The sequence below is a fragment of the Apteryx mantelli genome, chromosome 3 (genome assembly GCF_036417845.1).
Source record: "Apteryx mantelli isolate bAptMan1 chromosome 3, bAptMan1.hap1, whole genome shotgun sequence".
Classification (NCBI taxonomy): domain Eukaryota; kingdom Metazoa; phylum Chordata; class Aves; order Apterygiformes; family Apterygidae; genus Apteryx; species Apteryx mantelli.
The window spans coordinates 140,337,832-140,364,215 of record NC_089980.1 but is presented as its reverse complement, the minus strand read 5'-3'; the positions used below and the strand labels follow the sequence as shown (position 1 = coordinate 140,364,215).

General features: G+C 52.9%; 1 protein-coding gene across 2 annotated transcripts; it reads right to left on the bottom strand.

Moving 5' to 3' along the window:
* Positions 1-76: 76 nt before the first annotated feature.
* TMEM214 (transmembrane protein 214) lies at positions 77-24,940 on the bottom strand. Of its 2 annotated transcripts, XM_067294510.1 has the most exons (17): positions 24,805-24,940; positions 23,139-23,344; positions 20,540-20,690; positions 18,732-18,866; positions 16,511-16,593; positions 15,548-15,653; positions 14,333-14,414; positions 11,685-11,786; positions 10,154-10,295; positions 8,995-9,086; positions 8,173-8,221; positions 6,872-6,985; positions 6,159-6,276; positions 5,507-5,603; positions 5,076-5,244; positions 3,634-3,785; positions 77-2,446 (listed from the first exon to the last, which is right to left on the bottom strand). In XM_067294510.1, the coding sequence occupies exons 1-17, from the start codon at positions 24,938-24,940 to the stop codon at positions 2,320-2,322; spliced, it is 2,061 nt and encodes a 686-aa protein (XP_067150611.1). In that variant the 3' UTR covers positions 77-2,319. The 2 variants fall into 2 exon arrangements, with proteins under 2 accessions (XP_067150611.1, XP_067150613.1); XM_067294512.1 differs by lacking the exons at positions 77-2,446; positions 5,076-5,244 and having other exon boundaries at positions 3,635-3,785.
* Between the last annotated feature and the right edge of the window lie 1,444 nt (positions 24,941-26,384).

The following is a 26,384-nucleotide window of genomic DNA, read 5'->3' as shown; positions in this document are numbered from 1 at the left end:
CCCGTCGCAGCCCTGAGCCGCTGGGGACAGCAACGCATGCAACGCACAGCGTACAACAGAGCACTGAGCCCGCAGGTCAAATATCTTCCTTTATTTCTTTGGGAAGAGGCCTGTACAGTTTCAGTAGTGCCCTGCAACCTGGGAGTGCTGCTGGGGCCAGGAGAGTGGCCGCCGGTGCTGCCCAGGGGGTCCCAGCCCCAGAGCGGGGAGCAGCGGGGCTCCCCCTGCGGTGTGCCGGACACCCAGGGCCAAACACGGCAGCAGCATGCGGCTGGGTCCCAGCACCGAGGCCTGGGGGCGGCCGACCGACAGCCCCCTCCCGCGAGAAAGAGGCAGAGGCTGCTGCAGCACCGACAGCAAAACGGGGCCTGCACGGGTGCCTGGCCCCAGAACAGCCCCCACCCAGCCCTGCTCCTGCAATATGGCTTGTACAGGTACGTCTGCACCCAGGCCCGCTGCCCCAAACGCTTTCTGGTGCCCCCGGGGCTGGTGGCAAGCAAGACCTGCTCCGGGGCAACCCGAGCCCCCCAGCCCTGGGAAACGGCAGCTGGGGGGGGGGGGGGAGGCTGCTGCAAGCAGCTCCCACCCCGGCAGCTCCCACGAAAGGCCCCAGAGCCACGGGGAGCCGAGCTCCAAGCGGCTCCGTTCACGCTCCCTGCTGTATGGGGCCTCGAGAGGGGGCAAAGCAGGCCGGCGAGCCTTGCCCTCTCCAGCCACGGGCGAAGGTGCCTGCAGCGGGTGCCCTGCTGCAGCGCTGCCGAGGGAGCGAGAGAGGAACGGGGGAGAAAGAGCTGCTCAGTGCCAGCGCGAACACGGGCGAACCAGGCCGCAGGAGGGGGGAAGGCAGAGCCCAGCGCAGCCACGCTGCCGTGCCCAGGCTCCCGCACGCAGAGCTGCCAGAGCAGAACAACCTGGAAAAGCACCCAGGCCCCCCCCGCAGGGCGTCTCTCCCTGCAGCCTGGGCGCCCACGCCGCTGCGGTGGCCAGGCCAGCTTCGCCCGCCGTCCCTGCCCCACGGCGCGCAGCCTTGCTCGGGGCAGCAGAGCGCCCTGCGCTGCTCTAACCGCAGGGCTGCCGCACACAAGCGCGTGGCAGAGCTGCACCTAAGGCAGCACGAGGAAAAGCCCAGCTCACGCTCCCAGCAGGACAAGCTCCTGCTGCGGGGAAGGGAGGAGGAAGCTGTTGCCCTCAACCTTGGCACGTTGCCCCCCAGCAGATCCTGCTCCTGCAGGGAGCCCCCGGGTGCAAACCGCCCCAGCAGGGCCTCCCGCAGCCGCCCCTACTGCCTGCTCCTGCGCACTGAAACTCTTTGGCTAGCAGCGTTTGCTCGTGGGCCGCTTCCCAGCTAGACAAGCCCTTTCACAGGCAGCGCAGAGCGCAGGGGAAGCGTGCAGCTCTTGCCTGACGGCCCAGGCAGGTGCTCTAGCTGAGCTGGAGTGCTGCCGCTGCGCTCTGCAGCCCAATCGCCTGTGTGCGGCCAGCTGCTCTTGCCCCATTTCACAGCATTTTGAGAGCTGCAACTGCAGCCCCTGAGCCGGTAGGCGGTGGGTGGGTAGCGGGGGAAGAGATCTGGGCTAGAGCTCTGCTGTAAACAACTCTGACACTGTAAACACTGGTTCTTGGGGACTGAAGTCACTGCAACTGGCACATGCCAGGGCAACAAGTGCTTTGTCTCTTGGAGCTCGTTCCTAACAGGAGGTACCGGAGACACCCAGCAAGAGGCCTGGGAACATCCAGCCACAGAGGGCTGCAGGGACTGGTCAAGCCAAGGTGCTTCTGACAGTCTCCATACGATACATATCTTCAATGAGGAACAAAAAGTACATGCACCGATTAAAAGGAAAAAAATCAGTCTGGTTCATTTACCCAGGACACTAGCTCCCCAGCAGCTGCCTGAGCAAGGTGGATGGAGAAATGGCAGAGTCTGTGCAAGCCTCGGGCAGGCTGATGAGAGATGTCCAGGTATCAACACCTGATTGTTTGATGTTTCAGGGCAGCAGGGCAGACTCACTTGCAGAGAGCAAAGCACAGAACAGGAAGCAGATCACTTACCCAATTAAGACCTAGAGACAGGAAAGGGGGACAGGAAAAGCCAAAGCTAATTCACAGGGGTGTAAAACCTGGGCATGTTATCTTCCAGGTAAAAGCCTCCCCTGCGAGCCCTGAGTCCAGCCTGAAGTCCCTGCGTGCATCTCCTTTGTCACCTCTCTGCCCCGCAGCCAGTGCAACCTGCACTGGAAATGCACAGCTGAGACACTCCTCCATCATTGGAACATCAGGAAATGGCTTGACCATGTCCCCACTTCTCCAGAAAGCAGATTAGTGTCCAGAAATCATAGCCAAGGCCCAGTTTTTGACGGCTATGGTTGTGTTTTGCAGATAAATCCAAGAGGAATAGGTAAAGCTTGTCAGATGTTCTCTCATGCAGTCCCACGACACTTCTCCACTGGAAAAGTGAGGAGAACAGGTTACATGCATGGAATCCATGGGCTGTGGGGAAGGGCAGACAGACAGGCAGCAGCAGTGAACCCAGCTACAACGGTAGAAGCCCAGGGCAGATATGTGAGCTGCCGGAGCAGGCAGCAGCAGCCCGCTGCAGGGAAACTCTGTCCCGGAGGGTGCACAGAGAACATGCATGCCAGCAGGATTTCTGAGGCACTGGCCCTCCTGACTCTCATGCAGTATCAGTGCAAGAGCAGGAGGCAACAGTGCTGGAATTGCCCCAGCTCCTCCTCCACTTCCAGCAGCTCCTAGAGCAGTGGCTGCTGCATGGCTCATCTCCCAGGGCACAGCGCAGTGCAGTGCATCTGCGTGCTCAGCATGGAGCCAAACTAGAGCAAGCCCAGCTACCTGAACGGCAGCACATTTGCACAGGGCTTCTGTTAAGAGGTGCCAATAAAATAGTTAAGAAAGCTGACAAACAACCAGTTAAGACTCCTTCTCCCGTATCACCCTGTTTCACTGAATCTGGCTGTGAACCTCAAGCACTGCAGAAATAGGTCCCAAATCACCTCTGAAACACCCTGCCTAGGAACATCAGCTCTGTCTTCATGGCCTGTGCCACCTCCTGCCCTCTCCCAGGAGGGAGCATGGAGCCAGCACTGCAATGAGGAGAACATAAGCTCACCAAAGACACCCTCTTTCTCCCAGCAGTAACAGGAGGGCTGAAGCACAGCTCTCAAAAGCTCACAGATCCGTACGTTCTCAGTCCCCAGCAGGAGTCAGAGACGAAGGGATGAAGACACATGGCATTTTATCAGGAGAAAAGCTCAAAGTATTTACGGAGGAAGCAGGTTCTGTGGCAGAGGCACCCACCTGTTGCCCACAATACACGCTTGGCTTTCATCGGGGTACGAGCTCTCTGCGGGACCTTAGGTCAATCACTTCAGCCATGTGGTGCCATGTTCTAACACCTCCTCTGCCAGCGCACTTGTTCAGAGGAGGGTACAAGCCAGAAACTACCCCCTTAGCCAGCACAAGGAGAGACCTCACTCCTGCAGCAAGGTAACCAACCCCTCTCTACTCCCTCCCCCATCAAGGGTCACAGCTGGGCCTCGAAGAGCATCCCAGAAGGGATCAAAGCAGAACTGAAGTCTGCAGCATACAGGGCTCAAGAACGGCAGTGATGCTCACTTGCAGGAGTCCACACAGTGCTTCCATCCCCGCTCCAGTGCTGCGGCTACGTATTCCAGCAACGGCAGCAGGCAGCCCCTTATGAGGAAAAGCAACAGCTCTTTGACACACTCCGCGAAGTGCAGCATGGAATCTGGGACCCGGGACTGGAGCTGCAGGTGGGGCAGAGAAAGCGGGTTTAGATTTAACACTAGCTTCCTCTTCAATAGGTGCCTGAGGCATGTGCTTGATTTGGATACAGAATCACAGAACAGTTGAGGTTGTCAGGGACCTCTGGAAACCATCTAGTCCAACACCCTGCTCAAGCAGGGTCAGCTAGAGCTGGCTGCCCAGGACCATGTCCAGTCAGGTTTGGAATATCTCCAAGGATGGAGAGTCCACAACCTCTCTGGGCAACCTGTTCCAGTATTCTACCACCTTCACAGTGAAGAAGTGTTGTCTTGTGTTCAGACAGGATTTTCTGTGCTTCAGTTTGTGCCTGTTACCTCCCATCCTGTCTCTAGGCACCACTGAGAAGAGCCTGCCCCCATCCTCTTCCCCCACTCCCAACAGGTATTTATACATGGTGATAAGATCCCCCTGAGCCTTCTCTTCTCCAGGCTGGATAGTCCCAGCTCTCTCAGCCTTTCCTCATGACAGATATTCCAGGCCTGCAATCATCTTTGTGGCCCTTCACTGGACTTGCTCCAGCAGGTCCATGTCTGTCTTGTACTAGGGAGACCAGAATTGGGCAAAGCACTGCAGATGCAAATACCTCCAGATGAGATACACCAGGGAGCAAAGTGTCCTTGCTACCCATGAACGAAGCTCTTTGCTAAAACAAGTCGCTCCACAAGCGCTCTGGCATTACTTCCCCTTCCCTCTCTCACTATATAATTCCGTGTTCCCTGGCACTGCCGAGCCCTCCCCATGTTCCCTGCTTTGGCCCTGCACAGCTGGCCCATCAGCACATGTCCTCCCAGCCAGTCAGCCCCTGAAAAGCAGAGATAAGTTACCTGTGCTGCTTGCTCCGTGGGCATGCTAAAAATCATCTTCTACCAAACCACTGATTTTCACGAAACTAATGAATTATCTTTGAGACTTTGCCTCCATTAAAATTTGAAACTGTCACTGTCCAGCAGCTTGAAGGTGGCTGGGGTAACCACAGTGATGAGGGAAATAAAAGCATCAGAAGACTGCTACAGAGCCTCTTTCTCACCTAGCACCCTGACCAACACTGGTGAGCTCAGGGCCCCTTGTAAGGACAGGAGCAGCTATACAGGTATTGCCTTCCTCCAAGTATGGGCCTCTCACCCAGCTTCCTGCTCTCCTGCCTGCAGTGTTGCCGTCTGGTACGAACCCTCAACATGGGTTCTTGGAACAGTCTCCTAAGCCCAACCAGGAAGCGGTCATGCAGGCATTTGCCTCCCTCCTGGCAGCTGGAGACAGCACATCATTCTTACCCATTCAATGAACCAGGGCAGGTTGTCTTTGATCCAAGAGAGCTGAGAGGAACATTTCTCTGAAACATATAGAGCTGACTCGCTGGTCTTTGCCCAAAGCAGCTTCAGATTTGGTTCCAATACGGTTACCGCTTGGGAGTAATAAACAGGTACATTCCTCTCCAACCACCTGGAACACAGCAAAGGCTGGGGGCAGTGCCAGCTACCCTAACATCAACAGCAAAGCAACAGTACACATATACCTTGAAACTGCCGTCACAGGCCAAGGAAATGGGAAAACTCAAGATCTGAGCTGAAAAACACTTCCAGAAACACCTGGGGAATACTTTTCAAGCAAAAAGGACTCCCTACAGGAATCACTGTGTACTGCATTAACAATTTCTGACATGTTCAGACATATGTATGTCTGCCTAACTACAAGTGTCACTGACCTGTATCCTTCAAGGGAGTAGTGGGAGACTTTATGCCAGGCTTGCTGCGAGACAGACAGGATGCCAGAAGAACGAAGTATGCGAGCAGAAGAGGAGGCTGGAAGAGAAAAGAGCAATTCCCCAAATAAACCTTTGGCTAGATCTGTAGGCTTCAAAAGCTGCTGCATCCACAGCCAGGCCTTGGGGTTCTTCACAGCATATCAATCCCCGAAAGGCTTCTCTCCATGGGATGCACAGCCCAGGTTTTTTTGGGAGATGTCTCAGAACATGCTCGGAGTGAGACAAGGTGGCGTAGAAACTCCAACGCATGCAGGAAATCTGGGTTATGGCAGCCCCAGGGAAAACATTCCAGACGACAAAAGGTAGAGTCTGGGAGGAACACTGTCCACACAACTTGCTGTCAGCTTCTCACCCAACACGACTTACATACCCCTCTCCAAAACACATGCAATTCAGATATGGATCTATAGAGGCACATTGTTTAAGAGGAAGTCAGCAGCATGAAGACTCAGAACGAAGGTAAGGGTGTGGAGCGACATCTCTCAAAGTCAGTCATGTATACTCAGAAAAACAGTGAAATTATTGTCCTCCAAGGACATTTTATCACATCCCCTTTCTCGCAAAGCCACAAGAAAAGCAGTGAACGCCTTACCCTGGAAAGACCCTTGCGTCCGGATATCGTGCATTAGGAAGCCTGCTGCAAAGACCAGGATCACAAGCAGCAGCCGAGACCAGGGGAAGCCACGGCCCTTCATCTTGTGCAGCAGGTTCTTAGGGAAGAAAAGTAACAAATCTTGTCACATATAACAGCTTCTGAGCTGCCTCCCCGGAGGCCAAGGGAGGCTCCAGCAGCAATGGAAATCCTCTGAAAGATCAAGTCGTTGTTCACAGATGGAAGGACTAATCTCAGGCTCCTCCACTTTGCAGTTTTGGCGCCCTGCATTTCTCTCTTCTTCCACCTCCTGCCCCGTTTTGTATTCCCCTCTCCCCTCTTTAACCCTGAACCCAATGCCAGGCCCCTCCTCCTCCCTCCACTCTGCACAGCCATGCAACCCTTCTCACAGCATGCTGCCTTACTTGCAGGTGCTTTCACCACCCCGGGCTCTGCAGTGAAAACCAGGATCATCTGCTGAGCAGCTGGAAGAATGGACAAGAGCCAGCAGCATCTGTCCCAAGCGTGCCCTGCAGACGCACCCTGGAACTGCTACTGTACGGCCCTGCCCTTGGGAACTGAGCAACCCTCGTATGTGCCAGCAAGAGGGAGAGAGGCCAGCTGTAACCGCCAGCACAGAGAAGAAATACAAACGATGGCTGATACTAGGCACCACGCAGCGCTGCCCTGGGCTTCTCCCACGCAGGAGTTACCTTGCAAGCAGCGTCACAGGCTGCTACATCCTGGTCGCTGTTTGGCCCTCTTGCGGCAAGTTCTTCATTAGTTACTTTGAACGAACGAACTGTTTCCTGCAGAGACTGCCGCACCTTGTGGAAATCAAGAGTCTCATCACAAAGCAGCACAGCACCAAGAACCCAGCACCAGCAGGGCCACGTGCCCACACAACCCAGTTACTGGCAGGACTTGCAGGAGCTCAACAAGGTGGCTAGCCATCCTGTGACATGCCGGCAGATATGTCTCCTCCCAAGCCACCCATCAACGACGCGCTCCCCCCTCATCATACTTCACGCTCCCACTGCTGCCTGCTCTGGACAATCACTTACGTGCATCCACATGGATCGAGCAGCACACACAGACAAGCCAACTTTGCGTGCTCTGCCTCCTCCCAAGCACTGAGCTGTTGGCCAGGACACAGAAGGCCAGCACAAGTGCTGGCCCAGCTCGCTCACACGCCACAAGCAGCAGCCAGACAGAACCTGCCATTCCCTTCCTCCAGCAATTGTCCCCTGTCCACCCCCACACTTCAGTCCAGCAGAGACCCTTGACAAAGGGAAACAGTGAAAAAAAATCCACCCTGGGCATGTGCTGTGCTCTTTAATTATAAGTTTGTTTTTTGCAAACCTCAGAGAAGCAGCATGACTTGACCTGGGCTGGTGGCGCTCCACACAGGAGGGAAGGACAAGGGAAAGCCAGGCAACACTGGCCACAGGGGAGCAGAGGGAGAAGAGCACGAAATGGGGCAGAATTACCCAGGGCTTTGCAGGAGGGATCGGGTTGGGCAGACACTTTCAGAGTGCCTCAACAGCTGCAGATCGGGCTGATCCAACAAGACAATGCTCCAAAGCAATAGTAATATTGGTATTCCTCTGTAGATGGCTGAACCAAGACCAGCGTTACTTCCCCCAGTCATGACAACACCAAAGGAAGCAAGGCCCAGCAGGAAACTGAATCTAGAATATCCAAATCCCAGCACAGCACTTCTAGGGAAAAGGGCTCTCCTCTTAGCTCAATAAGCAAATAAAAGCTCTACAAACGACCGCTTGTAATGACCATTTCCAGGATGGGACAAAGTGCTGCCTCTCAAGTCAGTACATACTGGCAGATGCGTGTCCTGAGTTAGGGCACCCAGCTGACCTGACTGCATGCTGGAGCAGCCATGGGCTGGGCACAGACAAATCCCATGTAGGTGCTGCTTGTAAGAGGATCTCCAGGAGCTACACATGCTTCATTTCCCTGCCCGACATAATTCCTCCTCCTCACAGTTCACTCCTACCTTCTTGCTGCCGCTGTCCCAAGACTCCAGCAGATGGTTCAGAAGCAGACTGTGGGACAAAAGAAAATAAAGGGCTCAGTCAGCGTCTCTGAGGCAGTTTAACACACTCCCACATACTCTGAAAAGGCGCAAGCAGCCAGCTGGGAGATCAGCCTTGGGTCAGAAATGCAGCAAGGTGGGCAGGTACTGCTTCTGCTCTAAGCATCTCTCCTTCAGTATCCCCCACTTCACCCCTATGAGAGGGGCAGCACAGGGGAGCAATGAGGCTTTTCCATGTTGCTGGCCCCTATCGTAGGCCAAATTCTCAATACTTAGAAGTCTAGTTACCACTTGCCTAGTGCAGAAAGTCAGTAACCTCCCAGGGAAATCAGCCTGCAAGGAGCAGGCAGTTTCTGAAGGCAGCCAGTGGCCACACTGGCTATACCACGCAGCCTGCTTTCTGCTCAGCCACCTGCTCTCAGAGCAGGGTACTGTATGAAATGCACTCGAGCAGCACCGCAGTCCAGTTCTGGGGGAGTGCAAAAAGGAGGTGAGAAGATGATCTGATAGTTATCCTCTGCTGCCCCCAGCACACAGGCCCAGCTAGCCAGACAACAGGTAGTTTCTGATTAGAATCACCTTGGTCTTCACCAGCTTCCTGAGACCACATTGGCATCAGGCAGACAGAGCAGGTGCAAGCTGTGCATCCTTGCACACAAGAAACCAATGCGCCCAGCAGCCATGGGCCAAATTCAGACAAAGAAAAAGTGGCAGCTTATCTCTAATTAACAGGTTAGCGCTGAACCTGCCCAGGACAAAGGCAAACAGGATGCACATGCCTACCTGGACTGAGAGAGGTGCTTGGTGTACAGCTGCCTCCAGACGCTGAAGGTCAAAGGGTCCACGCTCAGGCACTGGCTCATGGAGTTCAGAAGCTGGAAAGGAGAGCACGCTGTGCATATCTTTCTAGTAAATCACCCACGGTCCTCTCCCTCAGGGGCTCATGTCAATGGAGTTTGGCTCACAGGACATGACATGCCCAGGGCTGTAGGCCAGCATAGTAAAACACCACCCAAACCTGCCAGTTTGGGGTCTCCTCCCAGCCAGATCTTAGGGTACCGCTCACAGGTCTGACATTTCCAGACCCTGAGTCTCCACATCACCTCTGAAAACCTCCCTGCCTGGCTCAACAGGCACAGCAGGCCCCACTGCGGAGTCTTGGATCAAGACTCAGCTTGCTCCACCACCACTAATGGCATGGGAGACATGGGCCATCTATCTCAGCCATTCGAGATGCAGCAGGCTGTCCTCTGCACTAAACTGTCTCTAGTCCACTTCTCCCTGCCCCGAGCGCCTGTTCAGAGCTCCTGTGGCACTCACGCACCCAGCCCCACCAACACAGCAGGTCATCCAAAGCACAAACCCCTGGCCCACATCCTCCTCTGTTTCTTTGTCACAGGTGTCTCAAGCTTGAAGGAAGTACATGCATCAGCCTGTGTCCTTCCAACAAGGCCTTTTTCAAATCACTCTTCCCTCGGCAGCTGCAGGTCAGCCAAACCCAACCCATCTTTCCTTAACATCATGAGAAGGTACGAGCTGATCTAATGTTCACTGCTACCAGAACAAAAGGGTCCTAACTCTCCCTTACCAGGGCTCGCGCTTGCTATCTTGCACTCGTTATGGCACCTGTCCGACTCATCTGCCAGTTCAGCCTCCTAACGCAAGAGAGCTAAGCCTGCAAGAAAGATGGTCAGTCCTCTGCTGCGCCGGTGAGTTGAGACAGTTCACAGTACAGTGCCATGAAAGCCAGAGCTGATGCAGCAGAGGCAAAGGGACCCCCGAGGAACTTTCTACGTCATCCTCCCCTCGCGGACGTTCAAGGGCAGGCACAGCCCTGAGCCAAGCACAGAGGTGCTCACAGATACGGAGGGTCTCCGCAGGGCCAGCCCTGCAGTATCGGAGGGAGGCAGCCATACGCCCTGTCACCTGTCCCAGGGCTCACCTCTTTTTTCATGTCAGGAGGACAACTTGGTGTAGCTCGGGAAAGGAAGGAAGGGAAGTAGGTGTGCAGCGTCGCCTCTGGTTTAGCGCCAAACGCCAGTACTTTCAGCCGAGGATACAGCTGCCGTAACTGCTCCTGCAAGCTGAGGAGACAACACATTAAGGCTGCTGAAATTGCAGGCAGCGGTTTCATTCACGCCCTGTGCACAATTGCTTGGGAGGGGACTGGAATGCAAGGCAGAGCTCCTGCAAGGCAAAGCAGGCTGTCAAACCGCCTCGGAGCGGGCTACGCTGGAACTAAGCGTCAGGATCTCTCCTCCGAGCCAGGCTGCTTCCATACTCCCCACACCCCGATCCCCTCTACTTTCGCCATGAATTGTATGGGCAGATCCTACACAAATGAAGAAATCCCAGACAGTTTTACTGCAGAGCTCTCAATCGGCTCAGCATCCCGGGATGCAGCGGAGGAGCTGCCCTTCCAGAGGACAACATCCAGCAAGAATCCCCTCTTGCAGAAGCGCCTGCTCTCCTGCTGCACCAGGCCCACGGCAAACAGAACCAGCCCTGCTTTGGCAAGGCACACCAGCTGCCACCCGACTCCGTTCCCGCCACAGTCCTGCCAGCAGTCTCACTAGTTTATGTCTAGTGTTACTAGAAAGGTCTGAAACTCATAACACTGTAGTCATAACTGAATCCTCCCCAAGTGCAGAATTTCACATAGCTCTGCACACATAAAGAAGGCCAGAAAGCATCAAGAAAAGTGTAGTTTTTTTGTCTCCTACATACACCTCCCATCCTGTTTCTGCTTCTAGTTTACCAACAGCTCCAAGAACACACAGAGCACTTGCTGAATAATTCAGGCCCAGTAAGGACACCTCAGATGAGAGCTCTCTCATGATGCAGACACAAGTCTTCCAGCCTCTCCTTTTCCCCTCCCTTCGGACTTTCCTCCATCATTGTTTCTTCCTGTCTCACCCTTTGTTCTGCACACTCTTGGTCTCAAAACCTGTTGGAAGCTCCTCCAGCTCCTGCTCTGATAGAGCTTCTACCCTTCCCTGAGCTGGGAAATTCCACTGCTGCTGCTGGCCTGGCAGAGAAGTGCTGCGTTTTCCTCGACAGATACAACTGTACCAGCCACAAAAGTCTTCTGCAAAAGAACATACTCTCCCCTAGTCATCTCAGATGCCAGCTGCAAGCAGGGGTGAGCAGCTCTTGGGAGCTCTTTAGCAGAATTGTATTAAGCTGCTACAAAGGTTTCCTTTTTGCTCTCACAGTGCATGTCTGAGGCACATTACTGACTCTATGAAAAGCGTCTTGTCACCGTCTCAGCTGAGCCAAGAGTCAAACAAATTAAGATATTAGTGTTCTCTCTACCCTTTACAGGTCTTAAGACAACTTTTCACATGGCCTAAAAAGCATTCTTGCCAGCCATGCTTGCTTTTCCTCACAGCCCCTTTCTTAACTTGCTTTAAGCATAGGATACATAGGAGACGCATGTTTCAGCATCAAGCTTGAGCGCAGCACAGGCTTACCTGGGTGACAATGAGTTGTTGGGCATGAAGGCAAAGTCCAAGAGGGGGAAGAAGTCCTTGGGTCCAATCATACCAAACCCTTTGGTCAGATTTGGGTGCATCCTGCAAAACAGAAACAATTCCTGTGACCTATGCCCGCTGTGCTGCTGCGCAGACAGTTAAAAGCGCTCCTGAACAAGGGGTCTACAATGCTGAAAACAGTTTCCCTTCCAGGGCCAGCACCTGCCCTCAAAAAGCAAGATTCTCCCACAAGTCAAAACAGTTTCAATTTAACTGGAAATACTGCTCAGATAAACACAGGTGGTTTCTAGCTACCAAGATTATCTTCATTTGCTGCTATTTAAAGATATTTTGCATAAAATCAGCATGCACTTTGTTCCCTGGGCTTTAGAGCCAATACCCTTTCCCACGAACAGCACAGCTGCGGTAGGACTAACATTTCAGACTCCACACCTCTTTCAGTCTTGGTTTCGCTGCGACAAGAGGCAGCTGGCTGTCCTGTATTTCAGGACGCACTTGCTGGGACAGAAGACCAAGCCCCTTGTTAGCTTTGCAAAGGGCCTGAAACGAAGTATGGGGTGTGGGAGACGATACTTATAAACGGTGTGGCGACAGTACCACCACAAATCCACAATTACGAGTGCTCAGGTCACAGCCTAGAAGATAACAGAGAGGAGGAAAGCAGCTACCCAGATCGGATCGCAGCTATTCTGAAAGCTTTTCCGCCCCACTTTTCCAGGGGCCTGCAGAGTTCTGGTAGCACCTCCGCCTTCGCGCTTATGCTTTCCGCTTTCCGCTTTCCCCATTTAACAAGCGGGGCACACACTCCCTCCATGGGTTTACAGGCAGAATGCACAGGATTGTGCACTTACCTTTTAGTGACAAGAGGGGAGGTGTTCATACTTGGTTTTAAAACTAGACACGCAGGTATTAGGTACTCTTTTTTCCTGTGAGACTACAGATAACTAGAAGTCTGGTAGGCCTATGACAGAGATGGCAGGTAAATGAAACGTGATCAAAAGAGAAGAGAAACCTGCTCAACTGATAGAAAACTAATTAAATAAAAGTTCTCCCCAAAATTAGGAGGCTCTGCTAAGTTTGGTTCAATAAGCTTCCATGAAATCCTCTGATAAAACCAAATGCAATATTTTTGGTTCCAAAACAGGAAAAAAAAAAGTCTCAAAATCTCTAGGACTTCCCAGCTCTTCAGAAGATACCCCACATCTCCACTTTTGCAGTATCCGCTACATCACCGTACCCAAACTCCTCCAATAACAGTGCACTGTTTCTGGATCAGTTACCTACGCTGCATGACGCACAACTTCCTTTGATCCTGGATGTTGGAGCTGCCGCTGTAATGTTCAGCTCCTTTACACAGTCTTGGAGGCTGCAGCACCAGTCACAGGGGTAAGGCTCACCTGTGCAAAGACTGACAGAAGCTGCTTTTCCCAACTCACGGTCAAACACTGCCTTGATCTTACTTGCAAGGGAAAATTCAACTATTCGAGCACAGCTGACATTCTGCCAGCACCTCACCCTGTAGCTGGAAACCTCAGCGCACCGGTTCAGTCTAACAGCGCCAGGCCGGCAATGGAAATGCCTTGCCCTTGGAGCTCTGTCTGGGCACCAGCCTTCTCTGGGCCGATACCACTTGCCTTCCAAATCACTGGAGCGGATATCTCCCAGACTAGTTGGGGCAAGCGAAAACATACTTGCACCCAGGAGAAGCCTGTTTCTTCAGTGCAGCATGACAGAACATACAACTGCGCCTCAGCTGCTCTGGCCACACACACAGGTGAGCAGAGCTCAGTGACCGTAACGGCACTCACCGCTGACACATATTTCATATCCACACCACTGCACCAGCAGCTTGCTAGGAATCTGGGGCTAGACCCAATTTGTACCCAGCAGAGCAGGTCAGAACAGCATGGTCCTTTGCCCAGGGACATGGCCAAGGATACAGCAAGCCCTTGCACCTGAGCAGGTCAGAACGGCATGGTCCTTTGCCCAGGGACATGGCCAAGGATACAGCAAGCCCTTGCACCTGTAGAGAGTTGAACTCAGTGCTTCCACGGCCACTTGATACCGAGCTGCAGCAAAGCACTTCTGTCCTGCACTCCCAGCTACTGCAGGAGCCGCGCATGGCCGTTCTGAACTTCAGGCAGATGGACAACCCTCACAGATGTTTGACTCTCTCAGGAAGGTCACAGGAGACAGCTTAGGATGGATTCTGCTCCTAATGTACTGCAAGCTCTTGACCTTCTCATTTCAGCAGCAGAGAGAAAACCTCTGCAGAAAACCAATGTTTCTGCAGAAACATTTGAGAGTTACCAGCAACAAAGTCAAGATATTAGACACTGTCAGTAGGCACTACTGATGCTGTTTGGACCCCCAGCACAACAGGGAACTGAAAAATTTAAGATATAAGCTAACCTTTATTGCAAGTCTATGCGTGGCAGATCTTCCAGTGCTGAGCCCCCAAAACCTTCTGAGAGTATGCACACCAGCTTGCTCACACTCTTCCGCACATTTGCGCATGCTCACTCAAGCTTCTTCCACAAGCAGAATGCAGACACAAAAAACACCAGCAGCCTGGGCAGGCTTTACTCTTAACAAAGATACTCTGATAACACTGAACTGTAACTCACATCAGCAGTCGGTCCAGGTAGGCAACAGCATATGGGGAGAGAGACTTGATCCCGAGCACTGGGAGCATAACACCGAGCCACACTGCAGAAGAGAGGAAGCTGTCAGACAGCACTGGGAGGATGGGGATCTTTTATGGTACCTCTACGTACTAGGTAGCAGTGAGAGCTCCATTTCATAAACATGAACACTCCTCAGGTCCTCAAGCAGTGACTGAAATGTAGAACACTCAAGTGCCAAAACTGCATTTATATTTAAACCCCAAACCCCTACTCTATTTCTCCCCACTCAAAACATCTGGTAGGTAACCAGACACAAAGATCCCTCGGAAACGGTTACAGCACAGCTGAGCAACCTCAGATGCTTTCAGAGGAACAGCAGTGCAAACAGGCTCCATATCTTGGCCAGGTCGGATAGCTCTTGCCGAGATTTAGCCATTCACTACTGTCTCAGTAAGGTAAAGATGTTGTCCAGAGACAAGATACAATAGTGTTAGTTTTTGTCTTTGAAGAAGATCCATCAGTGCTTAGCAGGAGATCTAAACTTACTCTTTCTGTAAACAACATACTTGCTACATCTCAAACTGCCATGAAACTAAGCCATTTCACACAGCTATACGATGTCACCATTCTAAATGTTGAGTTTTAAACACCTATAAATACACTTCAACACAAATCATCCTCCCTTGTGCAATGGTAACTAATATTTAACACAAATGGCTAAAGTAAAAACAAGGGCAGTTATAACGACTAGATAATGAAAGCCACTAATGTCACACACAGTATCTGCTATTGCTATGCCAAGAAGCAAGCTTCCTAGATCCCAGCCCTCATCTCAAATGCTAGGGACACCAGTTTATTTGTTCTCAAATAAGCATCTAACAAGTTCAGCGTGCCTTCACAAAGTTACATATGACAGTTCCAAAGACAACTTAATTTTGAAACGTCACCTGAGAGTTGTCTGTACCCATCTCCCCTAGGATCTCTGCCATGCTCTGCATCTGCATCTGGCTTAACTGCTTTCAACAGTAGGATGACGTGGTTTTAGGCAGATCAAACACTCAAGCAATAAAATCAGAGGAAGTCAAGGTGCACACAAGAATAACTGGGACCTGCCCTTGCTACCTCCAACAGTTGTTGTTTTCAAGCACAGGGAAGCAAATGGGAAATGGCTTCTTCTGAGCACAGCTCCCAGCCCCTCAGCTCTGAAGCTCTCACCTTTCAGGCCTTCAGTGAGGTCCGTGAATCCAGCTTGTCCCAGAGCCCACAGGATGGTAAGGCATTTCGTTGGCCTGTTCTGGTGGGACCGTAACACCTCCAAGTACTGAGATGAAAAATCAGAAGTTAATTCAGAAGAACTTCAGTTCGCCTCATCCCATTGTTTCAGCCAACAAGAAACCCTGTGCTGTGCATCACCTCTACAGCAGCTCAGGGGCCCTTGCAGCGTGCAGCCTCCCAGAGTCCAGGGAGCCTCAGAGAGGCGGAGCCCTCCACACAGTCCCCTGCTTTGCGTGCTCTGTCACTACTAAGGAAGGACACCTTAACAACCAGGAAAGACCCCAAAACGATGACCAACAGTTGTGTTAGCCCAAGGCATGCTGAATTGAAAACTGCAACAGTCTGGAGAAGCAGAGTTTCTGACACCAAGTGGTGGTGGATAACAGTCAAGTTGCATTAAACAGGTGCTCAGCTGCTTGCTTTGAAGGAGCATGACAGCAAGAACTTTCATTCTTGTCCCATCACTGCCTAGCAGCTGCATGCAGAGCTAACTGGCGGACTTCCCTCCCTGCTCCCTGAGAATGGCTAGTGCATGGAGTGCACGTGATGTGGAGAGGGAGCACGAGCTTTGAACATGATCTTGAAAGGGTGGACACAGTGGGATGACAGCATTTACAGTGGCTTCAACATTATCTGGGGAGGAAGGGAGATACTGCTTCCTTTTGTGTGGGCTACAAGCACATTAAAAGCATGAAATGTTTGTATGTAGGCCAAGCTTGTAGGACAAGAACTTTTAATTAACTGAAACTGATTGTTCATGGCCTGGCTATGAGACATGTGTGGCCATTCTGAATGTTCAGCAGGATCTTTGGGGAGGAAAGAGAAGGAACACTGCCAGGTTTTACTACAGCATCCAAAGTAGTCCGCTGTCAAACTGGGTGAAAACAAATGCATTCAGCTCACCTTGCCCAAGTTCATCGTTGCAATTTTAGGCCGGTCCAGCAGCACTGCCTGAATGCAGATCCTGTAACCGTGCAAAGACTCCCCTAAAAAACAGCACAAAAGGAATATTCTCAAGACCCAGCAATTCATGGACATATTTTGAAACATCTCCCTTCCCTTTGGATGACCCCCTTTGCCTATAAATCTGCCCTGCTCATTAGCTAGCAAACTCTGGACCCAAGTCTCACCAAAGAGGTTTGGGTTCTGCTCCCTCCATTTTCCTCCCTGTTCCTGCTCTCCGTTCTCCCTCCAACCAGCCTCCTACCCAGGACATCACCACTGCAGGGCTCCCACCCCACAGTCCCTTGGAAATACCACCAGCAGCTTCCTAAAGAAAAATCCCCTGGCCCAGCTCCACCCTCCATAGAGGCTGTTAGTCAACAGGTAAGCACGGTCACAGCCACAAGTCCGGGAACTCTCTAGGGCTAACCTCACCCTTGTTTACATCCAAAAGACCAAGGGTTAAGAGGACAGCAGTGGATCCCAGACCCCTTTCAACAACCCCCTCCCGCTTCGCTGTGTGCGGGGGACAGCTGGGCAGTACAGCTCAGCCTTGGAAGGGGCTTGCTGCCACCTGAAGGGTCCGTCCTGCTCTCCAGCACGCAGACTTGCTGCTTACATTACCCTGCTCTGGAACAGGTCCAACTTTTATGCCAGATTAGCCAGCAGAATCAGCCTGCTGTCCAGCCAGACACGAGAACCAATGCAAGGAGGGCGGAAGCGCGCGGTTGCAGGGCAAGGCTGCAGCAGTGGTGATATGTTAGATTAGCATGGCCGCAGTCTTAACCGAACCCTAAGGTCCTGCGCTTCGCAGACTGAATCCTGGAGCGACCTCAGGCGAGAGCAAAGGATCTTTTGGAATTAAACACAAACGCAAGTCTCAAAGCAAAGCAGTACCTCGACTATTTGCTAAAACATTATCTTGTGCTATTCCTATCCTTCGGTTTTCATCAGTCAGCTCTTTTTTGCAATAGAAGCAAATTGCACCCAGGGCCACAGATCTGCAATACACAGCGCCCCACAACAGCAAAGATCCAAAGAGTTTCTACTTCCTTCCTAACAGCTGGGCCTTGTCTAGCTCTGCGCTACAACACACCTCCTCACAATCGCGCTTACAACTGTTCAGGGAGCCACGCTGTAAACTGAATCAGGAATCTCACCCAGATTGAAAAATGCTTTTGCCACCCACAAGCAGTTGGGTTAGCACAACAGAAGGCAGTATTCAACAGCCAGATGGAGGCACTCCTGAAACAAGCATTGCACCAAACACTTTATATCATGGAAACGTGGCCTCAGGAGTCATCAGCAGAGCTGCATTTTAGAAACCAAGTCAGGAACAATCAAGGCGTTTAGCACACAAGGCGGCACAGTGACAGTTCGGGATGGTGAGGACAGGCGGTAGCTGGACGCTACTGTTAAAGCAACCAGCAACTAACTGCTCAACAGTGGTGGTACTGAATACGATATTTAGGTTTTGCATTTAACACTCCACTGAGAAACAGGCCATCACTCTCATTCAGGATGCTGCTCCTGTCTGCCTGAAGAGCCAGGAAACATGGTCAGGTGTGCGCATATTCCATTTGCTAAGAGGGCAAGAAACATTCTCCCCCCTCCTAGCACGAAAGCTCACATTGGGAATCCTCAGGTCACAGGAAACGCAGCTGCTACAGCACAGCAACGAATCAGCGTTTATCAAGTTTCATAGGGCCAAAAGATCCCATTTTAAAAGCTGCAGCAAAACATATGCCAAAGTGACAGCCTTCATAAAGGTATTTTCGCCATGAAATCTTCACTCTGCAACTCTCTGCCCGACAGAGCCGTACAGGGCTCATATCTCACATCCAGCCATGGCCTGCTCTGGTTCTTCTAGGTGTGAGCACTCAGTCTGAAACGCAGCAGTCCAAGAAGCAATGTTTTTCATCTTACTGATAAGCCTCTTGGGCAGGAACAACTCTTGCACAGAATGCAAGATGTACAGAACAAGTTCCTCATTTCACGTTCTACACAGAGGAATTTGGAAGAGCTTTTAAAAATCGATGTCAAACTACAAGTAGTAGAAAAATTCTTATAACCACAAAAGTCTTCCTCAACACCAGACTCCCATATAAAATAACCTCTTGCACTAGCAGGGTCTAGTATGCATGCTCTAATGCCCTTAAACTTATGTTGGCTATGCTCTTACCTGGAGTTTTGTCCAACTCCTGTAGCATTGTATAAATACAGTGATCAAAGAAGAGCTCCAGCACACTGGAAGATCTTCCCAGCAGGGATTTGATGATATTCTTCAGCTCTTTGTTCACGAGACAGTAAGGATAATCTGAAGCCAATACAATAGTATGAAGGAATTTAATGAGCACCAGTTAATGAAACTATCAGCTGCAGCTACAATGCTTGCCTAGCAGGTGTGAGACAGTCCACAGATAAGCACTTAGCTTTCATACACTGCATGATCAACAAGCAACTTTCCTCGCTTTTTCTGCATTAAGTGTGTTTAATTTGGCAATAAATGATTGCTTTTTGTTAAGTGTTAATATCGCTGGATGCATGGGGGATTTGAAAAAAATATATGCTGAAAATATTATACCCATTGTCATCTCAGTAACAAGTGCTCTCAAAAGGACCAACAGACAATGCATAAAAAGAAGGTCTAGCTAGAGTATCTCTTTTAAAGATGAATGTAGATACTTGAGAACAGCTTCCTGAATTTCAGAATACAAGTTATAGGTTCTCATGGAGAAGGCATGACTATGGAAAGGCTCTAACTTACCAACTCCATATGCTGCAAAACACTTCTACGGGTCTTTGCAAACAAAGAAAACTCAAATTACAGTGACATTGCTAAATAACCAAATTTTATTTTTAAGTAAGTTTGTAGAGTAAAGAACACAGTCAGTGTGCTCTATTCTCAAGTTACCTAAACATTTACTAAAGATGGCTTTGGCAGGAAAAAAAAAAAGTCTATAAAAAGAAGCAAAGAAAACTCCAAACATCTCAATTTGCAGGGAACATGCCCAGACTGTGGGACAGGCTGGACCCGATTTGTCTCCAATGCAGACAGAAGACTTCTTCTCTCACACTCCAGTTACTGTTTTGGTCCTGTCAACTCTGATGCTTCTTAAAACTGTCCCTTAAGCAAGTTGTCCTTTAACCTTTACTCTTGAAAATGTGCACAAAGTAAATCTTGCAACAGGTGAGTCAAAATGATTCATGCAGCACTTAACTCCTTCAACTCTTCCCTCCAGGACCAACATCTGCTTGGGAGGGACAAAAGAACTGGAGCAGGAATAAAATCCACCTGGACACGATCCTGGGCAACATGCTCCAGGTGACCCTGCTTGAGCAGGGGGGGGTTGGACTAGATGATCTCCAGAGGTCCCTGCCAACCTCAACCGTTCTGTGATTCTGTAACAGAGCTGCTTCTCCCCTGGGTGCTGTGTCCTGAGCCGCCTCCCAGCTCCCGGCTTTTCCTTTGAGCTGGCTACCACGTGGCCCTGCAGGCTGGTTCGCTTTTAAGCACCAGACTGAGCTGTCTCTTCTGCCCAGAAGTAGTGGCTCTGTGTGCACCACAACTTCCATCATTCCTACTGCAGGCATGAGAGCACTCATCTGAAGCTAAGTTACAGGCGCACTTTTGCCAGAACAGATACTTTGTGAAGATTTGTGAACTGTATGAGGCCACCTCAAAACTGACAGAAGTGTCTGTGCACTACTGCTTAGCCCCAGATGCCTAAAACAGAGCTGCAGCTTCCTGTCACCCTCACGCTCTGGCTGGCAGAACGGTATGCTTTTCACCGAGTCAGGGATAGCAGGAAGATAAGGCCCCTTAGCCCTTCTTCCCCATGCTGCATTAGCTTCCTGGAATTTATTATAGCACCACGCACAGGTTGAGCACAGTAATTCATGTAAGAGTTTGCCATATTTCCCCCACCACCACCCCAGACTACTTAGGTGTTACAAGCCTGACAGCATAGCATGTTAAACATCACTGACCATGAGCGTGCTGACTGAGCATGGGATCGCTCTTAGGGGCCTGCAGTTTATAGTTGAGATAGCCGGCCAGGTCTTTAACCCAGACAGAGGGGTTCTCGGGAAACACGTTCTGGCTTTTATCCAGCTCCTTCTGAAGATCTGCCAGATCAAGCTGTAAGAGATATACAAACATTACATTATACAAGTTCAAACTAAGGTGCTCAAAACTGATCAAAAAGCATGAAAAGAAGACCAAAATGAACTTCAGCTCAAAGAACTACCAGGTAAATACACAGACATCCCAGACTTTTATTCCAAGAACCCTGCCCTTCCCATACAGAAAACACCAACTCCCTAGTGCCACACCTTTCAGCACCCCCTCCCTAATCCACCACATATTAATACACACAGTAGCAGTCCTGTTGAAACAGTATTTAATTCTGTACTTGAAACAGCTACATTTCCTTGAGATTAATACTTTTTCTTCTTGTTCCTCAGTAGTAGTCTGTACGTAGAAAGTTCCATTTACCCAAGACCAAAGAGAAGGCTGTAGAAAGCCCCAAAAAGCAATAGCAAAATTTAAAAGGAAATTCTGTCTTGCACTTGCATAGACAGCAAAAATATGCTCTTCTCATTCCTCAGATCTGCTCCCCAGATGCAGCAAAGCCAGATCAAGCAATTTTCATTGTTTTACATTCCACTTTCCTGCTGGCGTTGCCAAACCAACTGGAGGAGTCATGCAGACTCTGCTGTTCTTCATTTCTGTGCACCACGCATTGAACTTCACCTACAGGTCAACCGGTTCAGTGCAAAGCTACACAAGCGGCCCAGGAACACAAGCGGTGTCACCACAGGCACACTCTAGACGGGAGACGGCACAAGGCTGTAGTTTAGTGTCGACCTGCCCACCATTACACCCAGCTGTATACCCAGTTTGCATCAGCACTTTGGGGCAACTCCGCACCCAGAGTCCTAAAAGGAGAAAATAGCCAATAATGGCAAGAGCCACTTTATTAACAACCCACGATCAACAAACTATGAATATGCACAGCACGTTCACTTCCTGTCACCTTCCCTCTTCTGTGTTATCAGTCATGAAATAGGCTTATCATATGTACTTTTAAAGTCAAATTACCCGCAAGCTTGCAGGGCCAGATACCACATCTTAACTTCAAGGAGTTTAGAAGATACAGTAAGACTTAAATGGCTTTTCAAAGTTTTGCACAGAGTCTGAGATTTGTTTTCTGTAAGTAGCAGATTACAGTCCTAGCATACTATTAAATTTGAGTTGGGTATTCTTCTGCTACCTTTTTATTTAAGCAAATATTCTGAAAGCAGGAACAAAATAATAAATAGCTGCTATTACATTAAAAAAATGAAATCATCAGTGAAGCTGACATAGCAAAAGTCACACAATAGCATTTGTCACCGCTGAGCTGTGCAAAGCAAAGCCATAGGGCAGTAATGCTTTCCAGCTCCAGGCCACTCTCACTGAAGAATGTTTTCCATGACACATACAGAAATAACACACATTCATTTCGCACTGATTTGCTTCTATATGTTATAACTGTATGCATCTAACTCCATCAACGCAATTAAAGCTAGTATGAGAGCAAACATCTACCCTTTTAGCAGGGAAGGGGATCAGAGACACGTCAGAACACAAGTCATGAGCAAGACACAAGCACTTGGGTTAAAGCAAAGGAACTGAATGGTGCAGCTGGACAGACAGCTGCTGCAAGGGAGCCTTGCTAGGCAGTGGCTTTCCCTGGGAGGCACGTTAACTTAAGGGAGCTAACTTGGGGTTTGTTTTTAAAACCGATCTGTCCTCAGATACCATAAAAACAGAGGAGGGATGAGGACAAACGAGTTCTACAGATTCATTTAAAATGCAGAGAACATGAGCTGCAGAAATTTCTTCCAGAGGAACTCAGCAAGACAGGGAGAACATTTGCACCAGTGATGCTTTCTCAGGATGCCTCCCAGACAGACAGAGAGGAGATGAAGAAAGAAACCAAAAATTGCCTTCCAGCCATCTACTGCTGTACTGTTTCCTGCCTAAAGTAAAAGTATAACCTAAAGCATAAGATAGAAAAATCTCTCAGACTAGCCACGTACGGTTTGCCAAAGTACTAAGTACCATCCGTTCTGCTCCCGCAGCAAATAAAACCACTTTGGGTTTTAATCAGTTAGAGCTAAGAAGTATTTTTCCCTGGAGGAAGGCTGGGCACACTTTAATCAACCTAGTGAGCTCCCAGACACAAAGAGGCTAGGGTGTGGGAGTTTCCTTTCTCCTCCCGAGGCATGATAAACTTTTGTATTAAGACTGAGGAGAAACAGGGCACTGTGTCCTTTGTGCCACTCCTTTCAACTGGAATAATAATGTTCCGAGACTCTTATTCACAAAGCAGCAAAGAATACAGGTTTCCAAAATGCCAGCCTGGCTCAGCGAGGGCTATGAAATAAAGGCATTTGAAACTTCAACTCTGCCACGTTAACAGAGGTCAGGAGCGGTCCAGGAACCCTCGAGTCCGTGCCGCTGCAAGAGCAGGACGAGTTACAGAGGAGCAGCCTGCAGACAGGGGCGCGCAGCGTGCCGGGGCAGGCTGGCCACACTCACCGCTTTCAGCGCTTCCTCCAGCGTTCGGAATTTGCCTTGCTTGAGCCCGGCATCGCTTGCCGACGACTTCTTCGCGCTCTTCCCCGCATTATGTTTCCTGTGCTGCTGCTCAGGTGCAGAAGCGGGAGGGACCTGCTCTTTGTTCTGCTTCTTCATCGTCTTCTCAAACCCCAACTCAAAGATAGTGTCTGAGGTAGCAATTGGAGCTAAAAACAAGGGAAAACAGAAGAAAGTGACCCAGAGACTCTACAATCAGTGTTTCAGTTTGCACCAAACAACAGTACACTAAGAAAATACTTGTGTAACGAAAACCCAACAATAAGTACGGAACATAGTCCCTGCCAAACTTGTGCAAGGAGCAGCTGCATAAATGAGTTACAACATCGCATCCAGCTTTTGGGAAAGTTACCAAACTTAACGCAAAAAAACAATTTCAAACGCCACTGCTACAAGAAGTCACTCTGACCGAAACCGTCCCTGGCCAGGCCCCCTCACGGGGATGTCACAAGAAAGCCAAGAAGCAGAACAGGGAAGGGAACCGCAGGGCGCTGCCGCGGGGTAACGCGGGACCAGGGGAGTGCTGCGAAGACCGCGGGCCCGGGGGACGCGCCCAGCGCCCACCCTGGGGGGTTCATCCCGCTTCGGCCCCCGCCGCAGGGCCCGGCCCCACCACAAGCCGAGCGAGACCCTGCCGGTCCCATGCGGACCCTCCCTGGAGCTGCCCCTCGCGTGCCCCTGCGAGGGGGGGGGACCCCAAGAAACCCCCACAGACCCTTTCCTGAGCCGCTGCCTCCCCCCACGGGGCCTGGCCAGCCGCCCACGGACTCTCCCCAGTGCCGCCGCCCACCCGTGAACGCACCAGCCCCACACGGACCCTCCCCAGAGCCGCCACCTCCCCCTGCATGAGACCCCACCAGCCCCGTGCAGACCCTCCCCAGCGCCGCCCCCCCACCCGTGAATGCACCAGCCCCACATGGACCCGCCCCAGTGCCGCCCCCCCACCCGTGAACGCACCAGCCCCACATGGACCCTCCCCAGAGCCACCACCTGCCCCTGCGTGAGACCCCACCAGCCCCATGCAGACCCTCCCCAGTGCCGCCCCCCCACCCGTGAACGCACCAGCCCCACATGGACCCGCCCCAGTGCCGCCCCCCACCCGTGAACGCACCAGCCCCACATGGACCCGCCCCAGTGCCGCCCCCCACCCATGAACGCACCAGCCCCACATGGACCCTCTCCAGAGCCGCCACCTGCCCCTGCGTGAGACCCCACCAGCCCCGTGCAGACCCTCCCCAGTGCCGCCCCCCCACCCGTGAACGCACCAGCCCCACATGGACCCGCCCCAGTGCCGCCCCCCACCCGTGAACGCACCAGCCCCACATGGACCCCCCCCAGAGCCGCCACCTGCCCCTGCACGAGACCCCACCAGCCCCGTGCAGACCCTCCCCGGAGCTGCCGGTTCTCCCCCACGCGAGACCCCACCAGCCCCTCATATACCCCCCCCACGGAGCTGCCCCCCACGCGTGAACACACCAGCCCCGTGCAGATCCTCCCCCCACGCGAGACCCCAGCGCTGCCCCCCCCCACCAAGCGGGGACCTCGCCCAAACCCACGGAGTCCCCGCAGAGCCGCCGCCCGCCCCACGCGAGACCCCGCCGCAACTCACCGGCCAGAGGCAGCGCGCGGCCGGCGTTGGCCTCGCCCAGGGCCCGGCGGCTGCCGGCGCCGCCCGCGGGCCGCCGGCCCTTGCGCACCACCTCCCAGCGGCCGCCGCCGGCCGAGGCCGGGCCCGCCGCCGCCATCGGCACCCGCAGCCGCACGCGCAGCGCAGCGGAGCACAGAGCGGAGCGCGGCGGAGCGCCCGGAGCGCAGGCGCCCGCCGCCGCCGCTGATTGGCTGCGCCCGCGCGCACGGCCCCGCGCGGCGTGTGCCACGTCTCGGCCCCGCCTCCCAGGGCCACGTGACCTGGCGGGGCGGTGCCCGCACGGTGGCCGGGAGGGGGCCGCTGACGCCCCGCCCCGCCCCGCCCCGGCGCGGCCCCTCCCGGCCACCGTCCCCTCCTGCCCCGGGCCCGGCCTCACGGGGGCGCCGCTGGGAGGTCTCCGCGCTGCGCAGCCCCGGCGCGCCCTGAGCAGCGCAGCGGGCGGGCTGCGCCTCCCGGGGGCTGAGCGGGGCCGAGCAGCGCGGCCGGATCGGCGGCTCCGGGAGCCGGGAGGTGTCCCGTGTGGGGAGGCGGCTGTCGGCCCAGCACGCGTGCCCTGTCCGCCCTCGCCCTGCGCGGGGGCTGCACGGAGCAGGGCAGGGCTGCTGGCCGCGCCACGAGCAGGCACGGGGAGGCTGGGGGACGGAGGGGGGGCGCTCGCTGGCCTCCAGCCTCGGTGCTTGCCTTCCCACACCACCGAGGCAGGACAGAGGTGCTTCCCATGAACTCCTGTGCCACACAATACCTATGGGCCGCGCTTGCTCCTTCCCGGAGGGCCAAGTGGGAGAAGGCCTCAGCCTGTGCTGCTCGCTGCTCCCCCATGAAGCACAACCTATCTCCTAGATGGACGAGGAGTCTGGGGCTTTCCCCAACGGCACAGGCTGACGAGCAGTTGCCTCTTGGAAGAAGGCTCTGTGCTGGCAGCGGGCTGTGTCCATCTCTGCCGCACCCCGCTCCAGGCAGGGCGTGCCATTTTTTGTGGCACGGGGCCTGTGCTCCCTCCCTCTCAGTGCCATGCACTGCAGCACCTTGGCACTTTGCTGCTCGGTCACTTTGGCTTTTCCCAGGGCTTTGAGATGATTCTCCCTGCCCCACGCCCCGCTATCTTTTTTCCTAAATCCTTTCTCCCACGGGCCATGGCAAGACCAGAGCTGCAGCCACCTCAATGCCTCATTCCCAGGACCGCTCACGCAATGGGTGCGGCCGCCGGGGCTGCTGCAGCAGCTCTTCCCTCTCTCGCCAGGCGGCTCTGCCCCACCCCCCGGGGCGGGGCCGTGTCGGGTGGGGCGTGTCTATGCAGATGAGGGTGCGCGGGCCGCCGGGAGACACGCGCGGGTGCAGGCGCGGCACAGAGGGTGGGGCGGGGCCGTGTCGTTCGGGGCGTGTCTATGCTATGCAGATGAGGGCGCGCGGGCCGCCGGGAGACATGACGGGTGCAGGCGCAGCACGGCGGGCGGGGCGGGGCCGTGTCGTTCGGGGCGTGTCTATGCAGATGAGGGCGCGCGGGACGCCGGGAGACATGCACGGGTGCAGGCGCAGCACGG

What these genes read in the sequence shown, in the direction of transcription:
- TMEM214 (XM_067294510.1), bottom strand. Translation starts at nt 24,940, where the DNA reads ATGGCGGCGGCGGGCCCGGCCTCGGCCGGCGGCGGCCGCTGGGAGGTG. An exon ending in CCTCACTGAAGGCCTGAAAG is followed by an intron (nt 14,415 to 15,547) that starts GTGAGAGCTTCA and finishes TCTCTTCTGCAG; the next exon opens with TGTGGCTCGGTGTTATGCTC. An exon ending in TGCCCTGGTTCATTGAATGG is followed by an intron (nt 3,786 to 5,075) that starts GTAAGAATGATG and finishes CCCCACCTGCAG; the next exon opens with CTCCAGTCCCGGGTCCCAGA.